Source organism: Pogoniulus pusillus, chromosome 24 (genome assembly GCF_015220805.1).
Source record: "Pogoniulus pusillus isolate bPogPus1 chromosome 24, bPogPus1.pri, whole genome shotgun sequence".
In the NCBI taxonomy this organism is placed as follows: domain Eukaryota; kingdom Metazoa; phylum Chordata; class Aves; order Piciformes; family Lybiidae; genus Pogoniulus; species Pogoniulus pusillus.
In genome coordinates this window covers 17,260,085-17,275,000 of record NC_087287.1, presented here as the reverse complement: position 1 = coordinate 17,275,000, position 14,916 = coordinate 17,260,085, and the positions used below count along the sequence as shown (strand labels likewise).

At 51.3% G+C, this 14,916-nt stretch overlaps 1 protein-coding gene and 2 long non-coding RNA genes across 3 annotated transcripts in view; all 3 read right to left on the bottom strand.

The window, feature by feature from the left end:
- PAX6 (paired box 6) overlaps positions 1 to 750 on the bottom strand; it is a 15,411-nt gene extending 14,661 nt beyond the window's left edge. The window contains 2 exon segments of the mRNA XM_064163827.1: positions 198 to 274; positions 713 to 750. Of these exon segments, the coding sequence (XP_064019897.1) occupies positions 198 to 274; positions 713 to 735 (100 nt within the window). The 5' untranslated portion in view covers positions 736 to 750.
- A 2,118-nt stretch (positions 751 to 2,868) lies between these two features.
- LOC135186248 (uncharacterized) lies at positions 2,869 to 10,826 on the bottom strand. Its single transcript, XR_010306790.1, has 4 exons — positions 10,691 to 10,826; positions 6,532 to 6,622; positions 3,792 to 3,934; positions 2,869 to 3,668 (listed from the first exon to the last, which is right to left on the bottom strand). It is a non-coding gene; the product is annotated as an uncharacterized LOC135186248 (long non-coding RNA).
- LOC135186249 (uncharacterized) lies at positions 8,465 to 10,369 on the bottom strand. Its single transcript, XR_010306791.1, has 2 exons — positions 9,779 to 10,369; positions 8,465 to 9,457 (listed from the first exon to the last, which is right to left on the bottom strand). It is a non-coding gene; the product is annotated as an uncharacterized LOC135186249 (long non-coding RNA).
- Positions 10,827 to 14,916: the final 4,090 nt, after the last annotated feature.

Genomic DNA, 14,916 nt, shown 5'->3' with positions numbered 1-14,916 from the left:
GCCTCAAGGCGATAATGTACATATGTATCCCTACCACGCGAAAAAAAAAATAAGAAAAGCAACCCGCCAAGGGGCTTCTGGTTTTAATTGCATGCAGGTGGCGTATTGCCTGGCGTTACTGCCCTTCGCTGAGGTGCTGTATGAAGTGGAGCGACAACAATCACACATAGAGTCCAAAGTCATGTTTTTAAACTTGCCTGAAAGCGGGGTGGACTGTCTTCTCATACAATTTAGGGACTCGCACATCTGCGTGTCACTAGTTAAAGTCTTCCCTCTAGGACAAAGCAGAAGAAGTACATTAAAAAGTGAGGAGCAACGCCAGGAAGGTGTGCAGGGTGGTGCGATGGGACCGGGCAAGGGGGAGCAGGGCAGGGGCTACGCAAGAACCAGTGGCTGAGGGGGTGTATGTGTGTGTGTGGGGGGCTCCACCAGTTACTCTGCGTGCAAGGAACGGGGCTGTATTTTTACCTCCGGGTATTTCCTAGAGGTTTTGTTGTTGTTATTTTGGTTGTGGGTTTTGGTTTGGGTTTTTTTTCTTTCCCTCGGCTCTAGCAACTTTTTCTCCCCCAAACTCCCCGTCTTGTGATTAACTTCTTTTTTGGTCTTTAGATCTTCCCCTTTTTCACTGTACTGTGACACACGCTGTCTACCTCGCCTCACTGCTTTAAAAAGTAAGAACAGGAGGGGGTGAGAACTGTTAAACAAAGCCTACAGAAAGGGAACAATGGCCTCCATTCTGCTCCTCTACCCAAACCCCGAGTGCAGAAACCCAGGCTCCTTAACCGGCCGCGCAGCTTCCCAACTCAACGGACCAACAACCCTCCAACTTACAAAGAGCAGAGAAACAAGCCCCTTCTCCCTTCATTAGTGCCTGCCTTGACCCAGCGCCTGGACAGTCCCCAGAGCCTTTTTTTTTTCCTCTACCCCCCCCCCCCCCCCCCGAGCTCCCTCCCTCCTTCCCCTGATCCCTCTCTCCTCCTCTCGTCACCTTCCCTCCCTCTTTTCCTCTCCTCCTTCTTGCCGCACCCCCCTCCGCCCCCCCCCCCCCCCCCCCCAATTTATTTATTTATTTATTTATTTATTTATTTACTTTTGCATCCCCCATGTATTCATTTGAAATCAGCGCGGGTGAAAATTGAAAAGTAATTTCTCGTTATAAATATCTGGCAGTAATTGTGTTACTGGTGCGAGTTGTTAGGGGTTGTAAAAAGATACAACAGCTCAGTGGGGTGCTCAATTGGGGAGGGACAATTACAATAAAGAGCCCATTCAAGGGGGCTGCTAAAAAAAGGGAGGTAAAATAATGAAATAGTCGCAGCCTTCATTTTCTCTCTCTTTTTTTTCGCCTAAAAATACCCATTCTCTTTCTTTTCGCCTATAATGAATATTAATTTTACTCTTGCTGCATATGATGGAGAATTCAAACAGGCACGTTTCCCCATTCAGGACTAGCCACAGTATAATTTATTAAGTAGCTTTTAGTAATCTTAAATCCATAAAAATAAACATCAAACAAGTACTTTCTCGCAGCATGAAGACTTTAACTGGTAAATATTTACTGCTCTTTGGAGAGCTACCTGATTAGCAGCAGAGCAAGCTGCACTGTACTTCAGTGGAGACGTGGCGATATCTCCTGCAGCTGAACTGAACGTGAAGCCGTCCCTTTAATACACTAAACACGTCTGCGTAGACACACACCGAACGGGAAACTCACATCTTCAGACACAATTTCCTCACCTATTTCATGCACAACTCATAAACGTGGGGCCTGCGGGGTTAATGAAGCCATCCAGAAAGCCACCATTAAACTTCCAGCCCTCCGCTCTACCAACACGGACCTCAGAAATGACAATGAATGAATTTATAAGGGGGGGGGGGGGGGGGGGGGGAAGGGAAGAGAGAGAAAAAAGCGCCCCGAAACAAACCAAAACCAAACCCTAAACATAGACGAAAGCCTTTTACAATAGAGGGCGAGGGTAGCCAAGTGCTTCAGCAAGGTGAAAGGAGGTATGGGGCCAGGGAGCAGCGGTTCTGCTTAACAGCAACGCCTCCACCACCGGCCCTGGCGTCCCGGGCGGGTCCAGTGGACCCGCTTCGTGCAGCCACACGATCGCAAAATCGCCTTCTCCGTCCGGAACCCGGATCGGCCTTTCCCCGCAGGGACCCGCGGACCTGCACCCAGCTCCCGAGCGAGAGAGGAATGCGATTCGCCGTCTCCTAAGAGGCCGGGCCTAATCTGCAAGTCGTTTTTTAATCTCGAAATCCTCATATAATCTGGTGGCGGATACCATTTTTTTCCCCCCGTCTTGGTGAAACCATCATTAGATATTAAGATGACAAAGCTTTGCGTTCCGAGGCAAATGATAAAAAGATAAAAACGAATGGTTTTGCGATTAGGCGTTGGTAAAAGTCAGCAGCTATAAACATTTATTGTCAAGGGCTGCTTTTATTATTTTATGTCCCTAAATTGGAGAAGATGCACTCACTTTTCTTTTCTAGGACATTGTTGTCGTTTTCCGAAACAGCCTCTGCCAAGTACGTAGTTAGAGAAAGTTTGCGTTTAAACTTTCCAGAGATTATTCCTGCTCTGTGCCTCCATCTAACAGCTCCATGCAAAGCCTTGGAAGGTTAAATTCAAATCCAGATTTTTTTTTTTTTTTTTTTTTTGGGATTGCACTTGCTAGGAGAAAAAGAATCAAGTTTATTGTTGTGCTTCCCAGGATTTTTTTTTTTTCCTATTTTTTTTTTTCCTTTTGCATAGCGAAGAGTTTGCAACTTCTTAGGGGGAAAAAAACCACCCAGGAATGGAGGGATAAAAAAGGGCCATTGCGTGGCACTTGCAGAAAAAATGAGTGTTTTAAAAAATAATATTTCGAAAACGTGTATTTTAAAAGGCAAAAAATATTCCCTAAGAGGATACGGCGCGCCCCGGTGCCGAGGAGGGGTGGGGCGGTGCGGGGGCGGCCGATGGGGCCCGCGGAAAGCGGTGCAGGAAGATCCGCGCCCCCGGCGCTTCTCCCGCGCTGGAGCTGGGAAAGTTGCCGGCACTGGGGACAAGTTGGGAAGATCCTCGGGTGGCTGATTAAAGCTGACAGCCCTTCAACTCCGCTCAGCTCCCCGCCTGTACCGCGCCTGGGAGCTGACTTGGCCTAGGATGTGATTTATTATTTTTGCTTTTATTTTTTTATCCCCTCAGCGCAACTCTCCCTGCTGCTTGTTCCTTCTTTCCCCCCACCATCGCGGGTGATCGTTTTCTAACCGAGAGCGCAGGAACACAAAGCAGAAGCCGCGGACGGGGCCGGCCCTGGGGCAGCAAGGCACCGTTTCCTTCCCTCCGTCCCTCCCTCCTTCCCACGCGGTGTGGCGTGGGGCCGGAGCCCAGGTTGGGCCGTGGCCGTCCGGGACGGCAGCCCCGGGCTATGAGCATGGCCTCGACCCGGCCCAGAGTCCGGCCTCGCCGTCTCTACGAGCTGGTGTACCGGCAGCATCGGCAATACACACACCGGCGCTTACGGTCTCCCTGTCCGGCAAATGCTGCGTGGGAATTACTGCTGCTGGTGTTGGCATTGGTTTCCGAGTCAGATGCTTTAGCTTTTCGAGAGGACACGGGCTCATGTGAAAGGCAGAAAGTTTGTGAGCTCCTAGGCTGGAAAGTTCCCGGGGAAGCTCTTCGGAATGCAAATGGCAATATGAGCGAGAGAGAGAGAAAGAGAGGAGGAGAGAGCGAGAGCCCTGCCTAAATATTAAAATGCAAGGAGGAAGAAGTTGGGAGAAGAAATGATCAGACTCACCTTTATGAGGCATCCTGTCTTGTTGTCAAAGCTCCTGTCAATAGTTTAAGAGCGCACTGATTTGAAATGATGGTGCTTTAAAAAGAGTTGCCAGCAAAATAGTTTTTCTCCACTGAAGCTGCTGGTTGTGTGATCTTGGATTCCTGGGAAGGAGACAGAGATTGACAATAAAATGGGCTGTCAGTGACTGGAGAGCGAGAGATAAAAGAGTGTGTGAGTGAAGTGGGGAGAGAGAGACAGAGCACACCTATGCTGATTGGTGATGGTTCAAGTGTATTAATGTATGTGTGCCTTGGTCTCTGCCTCGCCTCCACTGCTCTTCACTGGCCCATTAGCAAAGCCTGACCTCTGTCATCATCTTCCAGCAAAACACTTCCTCCCTGCGCCTTAACCAGAGCGGGAAATGCGGCCGAGCCGGGGCTGGCTTTTCAAACCCACTAATCACTCCGCAACATGCAAATGCTTCCCTCGCTCCCACACAAAATATTGCTTTATGCAAAGCACCGCCAGCGCCTCCCCGCCGCCGATTGGCCGCCCGCCGCCCGGCACTGCTCAATTGGCCCAGCCGTTTGAATATGAATGCACTGGGCCCGGCTCCCCGCTCCGGCTCCGCACCCGCTGCCTGGCCCGGCCCGGGGCTCCACCGCCACCACCATCACCACCGCCGCCGGGCCCCGCGCCCTGCGCCCGCCGCCTGCCAGCCGGGCCCCGGGGACCGGCGCGTTTTCAGGTCGGGCTGGGGGAGGGGGCCGAGTGTGGTGGGGGTGGGGGAGGAGGAGAATGAGAAGGGGGGGGGGGGGAAGGTCAATTTGCATTTAAACAGTTCGCTCCCGTCCGACAATGGAGATAAGGGGAAAATAACATTCAAATGGTAAAGACATAAATATTTGGGAGACAGGCGCTTTGTCAACGGAGAATCGCCCGGAGCTCCCCTAGCCCGGCACCGCCCCCCCTTTCCCGCTTCCAGCGCAGGGGAGCGGGAGGCTCTGCCCGGCCGGGAAAGAGCAGAGCAAATACACCATTTACTTTGTGTATTGAGGGCTCTTGTGAAAGGCCCTGAAGAGTCCTTTACCAAACACTCACAAACTTCTCCCACGTGCCATTTGTTGACTAAGGGCTGCCGGTCTGATTTTGTTGTTGTTGTTGTGGGTTTGTTGGGTTTTTTTTTTAAGGGTTTGGGTTTTTTTTGTTTTGTTGGGGGGTTTTGTTTGTTTTTTGTTTGGTTTGTTTTTTTTTCTTCTTCTTTTTTTTTTTTTAATAGTGGTTTGGGTGTTTTGGTTTTTTTTGTTTTGGTTCGGGTTTCTTTAAGACACCGTGAAGGACCTGGAGGAGGTGCGTGGGGGTGTCCCGCAGTCTGCGACGGGGGCGGGCAACAGCCGGGAGCTGGGCAATGCTGTCGTTTTGTGCCCGGCAGCTTGAAGGGGCTTTCCCACCCCCGCCTTTTGCAAGGGGAGCCCCTTTACTGGCTGCCAGAAACTCGAGGGGGAAAGTAAGTAAATGACTTTGCTGCTCTGACCACACACCACAAGTACATTTGTTGAATGCCGGACTATTAAGACACACCTCAGTAAACTCTAAAGCAACCCCTCCGCGCATGCATTTAAGGTTACACTGGGAGCACCAGTCCGAGCTCAGGGTGTCCCAATCGGTTATGGAGAATGGGCCGGGGGGATTTGGGGGGGGGGTCTGCATAGAGAAGAAAAAGAAAAGGGAAAAAATATCTTGGGGGAAAGAAAGGGAAGAAGAAGGGACAGGAAAAAGAAATTCCAAGAGCCACGGTGGAAAGTGGAGAGTATGAACGCGCAAAGCATAAAATGAAGTCGTAGCCGCATACACTTGACTTCTCTTGACATGTGAAAAGTGCTAAAAGTCAAAGCTCATCAATAAAGTATCTTGAAATTGAATAAGAGCCCTGACAACCATTGCATTCTTAAATAAAGTACAATGAGGAGACAAACGACTCTGCCAAGGAGTTTGCATGTGAGTGAAAGGGCCCCTCAATGGGAGCGGGATAATGGGCTGCCCAGCCGTCATGCACTGTCATCCCCGGTCCCGCCGAGAAGCTGCCACAGCTCCCTAATAGCACAAAATGGGCTCTTAAAAGACTGCTGCTTTCCCCTCCGCCGCTCGCTGCCCTGTCCCTTCCCCCTCGGCCGGAGTCCCCCGATGACCACCCCTCTTCTCGCCTGGCTCGGAGGCCCCGGAGGTAGAGGCCGAGGCGGAAAGCCTCTCGCTGGCCTCCGTTGAAATCGGGATGGGGACGAACAAAATTTATCCTCTAAGTCTGCGAGTAAAAGGAGAGCCACCAGCACCGGTGCCCTGAGACCCGCCGGCGCGACCTGCAGCTGCGAGGGGCCAGGGCAGTCCTCCGTTCCCCACGCCTCGGCGCTGCTCTTGCCGCCTTCTCCAGGACTAAGTCAACCTGCGGGTTCGTTTCTTTATTTCTCCGAGTCATGCACGTACACAGAAACGGAGATGAATATCGCGGTGGACACACAGGAGCATTTGGGTGTGATGGGATCTCCTCTGAAAGTAAGGTAGGGTAGGAATGGGGGACCCCTCTCCCCTGGCAACCCCCTACTCCCCGCTCTCGCTTTATCTCCTCTTCCCCAAAACTTTCCAGAGTATCAGCTGCCACCAAGTTAACTTGCCCGTGGACAAACATCATCTTGGGGGCGCCAAGGAGATTGTGCAGAACGACAGAAGAGAACGGAAACAAGCACCAAAATAAAGTACGAACCGCTGTCCCGCTTGTATCTCCTCCAGGCTGGGTCCCGGCGAGCCCCTCCTAGTTGCCGGTGGCGGAGGCCGGGCGTTCCGCCGCACGCATCCTGCGGGCGAGAGAAAGAGGCTGCGATTTGTATGATCGCACAAACCTCAGATGTTCCAAAGAGATTTAAAGCTGGGATCTAGTCCTTTTTCTCTGTTGAAGTCAGTCGTGTCCGTGGGTATAATTTTTTTTCTTTTTTTTTTTTTTTTCCCTCTTCTTTTTCCCCCCCCTGTTACACTCCCTCTCTATCAAATGAGCGATTTCTTTTTACTCTTGTCCACAAGGCGCTTAAAGGGGGGAAAAAGAGAAACCACTTTGTCCGAAAACGCAGGCAAATATCATTTTTACAAGCGCTCAATTAGCCATCCCTTGGATTAGCACCTTCTTACGCCTCTTCGCCGGAATAAAGCAGCCGTAATCTTGTTGCTATTTTCCCCTCGGGCGCAGCGGGCTTTGTGTTCCCTCCCCCCAAAAAAACTTTTAACGCCCCCCCCCAGTGGGGGAAAAAAAAATAATACCCGGGCAGGGAGGGGAGGGCAGGGGTGAAGCCGGTGACGTCACGGCAGGGGAGGGGGGGCGCCGGTGGAGCGGGAGCCCCGAGCGAAAGTTGAGAGGAAGAAAGAGCAGCGGGGCGGGCCGCGGGGCCGCGCCTGCCCCAGTGCTCGCAGCGGTGCGGTACCACCCGCCCCGTCGCGTCCCACCGAGCCGGGTTTGTCCCTGCGCGGAGCTCCGCGAGGTCCAGTCCGGCTCGGCGCCGCCATTTTAACTCCGCCCGCGGCAGCGGAGGCACTGCGCGGAACTGGGAGCCGCACCGGCCTAGCCCCACCGCCACCCCCAGGCCCGTTACCCCCTGCCCGCCCACCGGAGCAGCGGGCAGTCTGCCCGATCTCGGCCTCTGCGCCCTCCAGGACAGCCCTTCGCCCCGAGGCCCGGAGTGCCCAGGCAGCGGTGCCTGGCCGGGAGAACCAGGACTTGCAGGGATTGCCGTGCCTAGATACCTTCAGAGGAAAGGCTGCCTTTGCTTTTTGGTTTGCCTTCTTCCCACCTAGCAGCTTTCCTGCTGCCGCTCGCCCTTCCGAGAATGCTACCACCTTCCCCGCTTGCCTTGCTTTTTCTTCTATTTTCCCCTACCTCGTTTTAGTTTTAAATTTGGATGGTCTTCTTTCTTTGTTTTTCTTTCTTTCTTTCTTTCTTTTTTTTTTTTTTAAAGTTTTCCCCACTTTCAAAAAAATAATAATCAAAAGTGCTTTTTTCCGACTTTCAAAAATGCTTCCCTCACCTTTTTAATTAGGCGAGAGGAGAAGCACTGCTGTGAGGTGCTCCACGTTTCACCTTCCCGAAAGCCCTGCCCTCCTGCCAACACAGACCGCTCCCCCTTCCACGGGAGAGAGCTGCGCCGTGGGACACCACGGCTCCGGCAGTGGCTCTCGGCATGGATCTAGACACCTTTTGAAGAGTTCTATTTTTAAATCCACATAGAATTTTTGTAACTAGCACTTTTCTGCATCTACTTTTTCCCCCCCCCCTCTCATTTTTCAAAGAAACTTTTCAAAACAAAACCAACAAACAAACAAAAGAAAATTTTAAAATAGGTAAAACAAAAAAAAAATTAAAGGTAAGTAACTATTACATATGAAAAGACGCTTTCCCCTCCCTAATTAAAGTAATTCTTATCTTTTTTTCTCTATTTTTTTTTTCTTTTAACGTGATCTCCTGTCTAGATACTGATCTGTGCTAAACACCGTCGCTCGCTTCCCTTTCGTAGTTTGTTAAATGTTGAAAGCAGAAAGTGCTGAGTTAGAGACTCCAGTATCGTCTCGTTGTATTAATATCCGGGATGCAAACTACCTTTTTTAATACTCAGGAAAATGCTTAAAGTCCTCTTGTCCAGTTCAGTCTAAAACTGAAGAGATACACAAGTTCTGACGTCTTAGACTACAATGCTTTTGCCTTCAGGACACTTAATGCCTATTTGTATATGTAGAGACAGTGTTTGAAACCTATAATGCACAGGACACTGAGTTAAGTGGAGCTTTTCTAGTTTATAAACAGTCTGCCAAAAGTTTGGAATCGATTTAACCTCTTTTCTGTTGGCCTTTTGCATAAGGTACAGCTTTGACTGCCGGGATGAAAAAAAAAAAGGCTTTGTGGACCATGCTGAAGTCTCTCTGAAACTGGAAGACGAATATACATATTTCCGTACAAGAAAGCTTTCTTATATATGTACATATATATATATATGCGAAAAGTGTCAAGCAAACCAGACCCTCTCGAAAAGCCTTCAGAGGAGAAGGGGGGTGGAAGCTTAGCGCATCCTGACGGGCTTTTTAAATGCTATTGATTGGGACAAGCTGTTCAAAACCCCAGTAACAGTTAATCTGCCTGTTAATCAAGCCACTAAGGAGCTCAATGCGAGTTTTATTAGCAACTGGAGAACACAGGCAGCAGAAAGGATCAAAAGCCTACACCCTTGATATTTGTAAAACCAGCCTTTCCTAAAAATATATTTTCAATTACAGAGTAATTCGGAGCTTATCAGGGCTCGCTCGCAGCCCCGTGCAGATGGTTCCGCAGCCGCTGCCAACGCCACGAATCCCAGTGAGCCAGCGCTGGCCCTGCCGAGGTGTGGGCTGTAAAAGCAGCGCGGGGAAAGAGGGGTCCCGCTCTCGCCTCTCTCTCCCCTGCGGCTCTTCTGGCCTCCTGAACTAGTAGCAAAACCTAAATTTGCAGTGTGAGGAACCGATAGAGAAACTCCTCGGATTCACGTCAACCGTGTTATTAGGCTGATGGGTCGAGGTCTCTTTTGCCTTTCGCTGGCATGTTTGATTTATCGCGGCAAGTTTGCAGGGTACCTTTCCCTCTGCCCATCCCTTTGGTGAAGCCTCTCATTTAATTCCTAAAAAAGGGAGAAGTTTAAATCACAAGATTCGTAATTTGGAGAGGCTGACAATAGAATTTCAATTGATTTAGTGATCAGAAATTTTATTATATCGGCTAAAATCAACGTTTGAACTTGTCGTTTTTAATGCAAGCCAATTGCTTTATATGTCAGCGAGATATGCATATAAAAGACTATCTGGTCAGAGGTAATTATGTCACAGCTTTTTCTCGGCATGACAGCTGGATAAACACCATCTCCAATAAACATCTCTAATTAGGGAGGAGGATCTGAGATAGATGGTGTTTGATTTATTACTGAAGGAGAATGTCCATTTACCGGTATATTATAGTGAAGCCTCGCATGGAGAGTTCCCTCTAACGCACCATAAGGAATATTTGGAGACTGTCGAGGACAGGTAAGCGGTGATTAAGTTTTACGGTGTTTTTTTGTTTCGAGTTATTTCGGCGGAAGAACGGCCTTTCTGGGGTATCTCTCTTTCTCACTGAAGCCCTGATTTAGCAGAGGTAGTTAAGATTGGGAAGGTAAGCCTGAATTTTGAGGCTGAGAGGTGATCGCCTCTTCTGCTAGACTTTTCCTAGCCCGTACAGGGCGACCAAGCTTCGGCGGCGACCCGCGAGACCCCGGCGTTATCCAGTGAAAGGCGGATGAGACGTGGCACCCGACGACAGCCTTCCTCGCCTTGCCTTTCGGCAGCCCCACCGCCATCACTCCTTTCCGCGCCCCTCCGAGGGGGCGTGAGGTCTCGCCGCACCGGACTTTCCGTATCCCGCTCCCATCCCATCCTTCTGGGGCCCGACCAGGCAGCCGGCTGCTCCGGGGTGCTCAGCGGGGCCCCCAACGGGTGTGGTAACCTGCAGCTGCCCCCGCCACCTGAGATGGGTAACGGCGAGGGAGCAGGGCTCGGGTCACTGGGCGGGGGGAAGGGGAGGGGGCTGCGCCGCCCGCGCGGGGAGGGGGAGGTTTGGGAAGCCGCTCGCCGCGCCGGCCACCCCCTCCGCCCCGGGGCTCCCCCTCCGACGGGAGGGCAGCGGCCGGAGCCGCTCCCTCCTTTCCTCCCTCCCACCCCCACCTGTTGTGCGGGGCTCCAGCCCGCTTCCCTAGCCTTCCCATTCCACGGGGCACGGGTACCCGGGCTACCTGGGGTCGGCCCTTGGGGCCGGCGACAAGGACAAGCCTGGGCCTGGGGCGAGCGACAGGGGACGAGGCGGGGGCATGCGGAGACGTTACCTGTCAGCGGGAGCGTAGGGCCTGGGCACGGCGGTCCCGCGGCCAGGAGGAGGTACCTGGAGATTCCAGTCGCCAATTTCCACGCAAGAACCTGCCACACAGTTTAAATGTCAATGACAGCAAAAGAGGGGTGCTGCCTTTGCACTAACTTTCCCTTAATATCCACGCCAGCGCCTCCCCCATTGGCTGGGCCGCCCCGGTGACGTCACGGCGGACAGTACTTAGCTAATGAGACATTTTAGGCGATACGAGCGCGGACGGCGCGAGTCCGGACACCGCCCGCCCCGACGGCGGAGACAGCCCGGCCCGGCTCGGCTCCGCTCGAACCCCGTTCCGGAGCTGGACCGCGGGTCGGGACTCCCTGCGCAACAGCGGAGGCCGCTGTTTCCTCCTGCTGCCTCCCTGCAAACGGGGCTGCAGCCCGACGGCTCGCCCCATCCGCAGAGCTGCCAGCAGCCGGGTCCGTCCCTGGACTCCTATAGGCCGAGTATTAGGCTGAGGTTTGGCTTCTTCACCTGTAAAACGCCCTCCGTGGGGAAAGGTGGTGCGTAGGTAGAAAGATCACCCCCAAAAACTCGTCCTAACCCTGCGGCTCCTCGGAAATGTCGCGTCTGTCCCAGCCCGCCCGTCGCGATCAGGCGGAGCGGGGTGTCGGTCCGGCCCGCCGTGCGCCCGGGACACGCGTGAATCGGCTGGGTAGCCCACCCGACCCTTGACAGCCCCTGCTGGTGACCTATGCCCAGCAGACTCTGCCCGGGCTCTCTGCTCTGCCCACCGCACCCTCTCCCATTAGAGAGGGAGGGAGAGAGGCCGTTATTTGCACACACTTGTCAGAGTAAATAATTTATCAGAGAAGAGTTCCCCCCCCCCCGCCGATAGTTTTATTGAACTGCACTTAAATGTTTCATGAACTTGCCGCCCGCCTGGGATGAGGCAGGAGCTGCCAGATAGATCAGAGGCAGGTTTTGACGGCGAGGCAGGAGGAGAGGGATTTGCGGGGTACCGGGGTGCTCATCCGGCCCTTGCTACGACTCTGTAGGCCGTGGTTCGGAGGCCTCAACCAGGACAGGGAGCTTGCAGGGCCTGGCTCGATTCCCAGATGACCCTTTCTCCTTTACGCGGCAGGACCGCGTAAGTCCCGCGCGTTGGCAGGTAGCGACGGCCCCGGGGGGGTGGCCTCGGCGCCGGGCGCCCGGCGGCGCTGCCAGGAAGGGGTTTCGCGGCGCTTTTGGAGCCGCTGCTATTAAGGGGCTTGTGGCTCCCTGCAACCCGGCAGGGTCCTCCAGGGAAGCGTTGGAAACACCACGGCTCCCGCCTGCTTATCTGGCTGTCAATAAAAGGAGATGGCTCCTAAAGCAGGGCCAGGTGCTGCCTCCCCTGCTCTCCAGCGCGCCGCTCTCCAGAAACTGCTCAGGCGTGAAGCCAAGTCTGCTTGGCCAGGCCTCGGCGGAGGCAGGCAAACAGTCCCCTCACCAGAGCCAGAGCGCTCTCTGTTTGCCTTTTTATCTCCTAAAAAAAAAAAAAAAGAGGGAAGAGAGGCAGGAAGGTGGGGGAGAGAAAGGAACAGAGTCCATATTTGCCCGTGAGATCGCCGCAGAGGCTTAGGGAAAAAAAAAACAGGGGAAGGAAAAAAAAAAAAAAAAGATCGGGGGAAAGAAGCTGCGAAACGTCGTGCTCAGAGACAGCGGGACCCCGGGGGCTGCGGGGCCGGGCTGCCCATCTTTCCCCGGCGGGCCACCGGCTCAGGGCGCTCTGAGGCGGACGTCGCGGGTACTCTTTGGATAGGAACCGTCTGGTCCCCTCGGACCACGAAGCGGGGCTATCCAGGCGCGCAGCGGGCCGCCATCCTGCGCGCAGTCGTGAGGGAGTGCCCAGAGAGCTTGTGCCCAGCCGCAGACCGGGTGGCTCTGGCAGGGAAAGGTGCCGGGGAAGCAGGGAGAAAAGCCCCCCCGTATGTCCGTGCGTTCCCCCCATTATTTCTGTTTTCTGCCACCGTCGGGGCCTCAGCCTTCACCTGGGCCGCGGAGGAGGGAGGCGGTTCCGCCGAGCAGCGCGGAAAGGAGCTGTGCTCATTGTAGGGCTTCGCGCCGGGCAAGGAATAGCAGCAGGGACAAGGCAACGTGTTACAAATTTATAAGCATTATACATATTTGATTTACACCACTACACGAAGTAGTGTTGTCGGTGTTGTTTTTTTTTTTCCCCCGAAGATGCCCCAAACCCCCGTGTTCACATAGATTGAGCAATTCTCAACACACACTGTAATAATGAGCTTTAATTCTCTATCCAAGCAGAACTTGAGCAATAATAATAAGCACATCAGAACAATTTGTTTACTGTGGCATTGGACAGGCTGCAGGGTCCACGACTAGCTGCCATAAACGGTAAAAAACGAAGGAAACTCTCTAGAACAGGAAAAAATATTGCGATAGAAACGTGGTTTTGGCTTTCAAGGAAAAAGGCACTTGACTAGCATTTTAGCTGGGATATTTTGCCCTTGTCCAAGGTATGTGGTTTTAAATACTTTCTTTTTATTTCCCCCACACGTTTCTTTGCTTGTCTAATATTTCTCTTTTGCCCCCAGGATTGTGTTTAAACCTTGGTGCAGAAATGTAATTTTGCTCTTCTTTGGTTTTAAGGAGTGTTTTGTTTTTTTTTTAACCTTCTCGTCCTGTCGGTTCAGCCCTCTCGCAGTTTGATAGAAACTGAATAGTTCCATCTCTTCGAATAAAAAATACCTGAGATATTATTGAAATGGCTTTTCATGTGTTGCCATATAAAGGGCTGAGAGCTTTCCGCTTGTTGTGTGGATGGCAGCCTGCGAGGCTTTCCTGCAACCTGGTAAACGGTTGCTCCTTGCCTTCTCCTGAGCATTCGCCAAGAGCGGGCTGAGCCGGCTGACACAGGGCACCCCGGTTTGTGAACCCTGATGTGCTGGAAACTTGTTGTAACAAGAGGGATTAACGTGAGGGAGTGTGTGTTTGGGGGCGTTTGATTTAAGAAGCTGCAAGAAACTTCTGTGAACTGAAGCGTCCTAAAGACAGAAATTTAGCAGAAAAATAACATTTCCCCTCGCGAAGGATCCCACTGTAGCCGACTGTATAATAAGACTATTATTTTCAATGCCATAACCTTGTTTTCTCATCCAAAGAAATATAATTCAAAATTTAAAAAGGAAAAAAAAAAAAATCAAACCAAACAACTTCTTGCTTCGGAAAGAAACATACAGTTATAAATAATTTCTTTATACCTTAACTTTGAAGCTGAGCTTTCTCTATTTTTTTTCCCTCCGAGGACTCTTAATGCTATTAATTTGTCTAAAACTTTATTCTGGGTTGTCTTGAATTATTTCCCTTTTCTATCCTTTAAAACATTTTCATAATAAGCGTGACTCCGGACAATGTTTGATTTGTTTTTCTCCCCTCATCCCGGTTTAGACTGAGACATTAGCTGAATTCCCTGGGGGTGATTGGATGCAATTCGCTGAAAGTCGACAGGCACGTCCTGGATGTTAGAAATTCACTTTTCCTCAACGTGACAAGGCTGAGTTCGATCTACAATTGTATTTGAAAGGGCAATGAGCGGAAAGATCTCCCATCATTAAAGCCTCCCTCTTCTTTAGCAAAATAACAAGATACTTCATTTGCACACAAACACTCAGGGGAAAAAAAAAATACAAACCCCGAACGACCTGCGATAACTCTTTAATAAAACGCTATCTCTGCATAATTTGGGAGGGGGAGACGACATATCAAAAGGTATCGGAGGTCCCCCAAAGCACCCATGTGATCAAGTTGACTTTTTACTTAAAATCTTGAATAAGATGTGAGTTGTAACAAGGGGATTTGCACTTACTCCATGACCCTTGTAATTGGATTAAATATAGACTGAGACGTACAAAAACATACCAAGATTGACACCTGCCAACTGGACTTCCTTATGATTGATTGTGATGCTTCGTGCTGGCAACAATAATGAAATAAATTGTATGGATAAAACAGCGCATTTGTCATTTCCGTGCCATAAGAGAGGAAGGCAGCGTGCTAGGCAAGCTGTTAGATGACAGGCACGAACAGTAGACACAACTAAAGAGCTAAACAAGGATTCCAGACATTGACAAGACAAATTATAACTTGTCACAACCTTTTTAAATTCAGAAGTTTTCAATTAACATATATATTGCTGTTACATATAAGATCGGGTGGACTTAAAACATAAACAGCCAG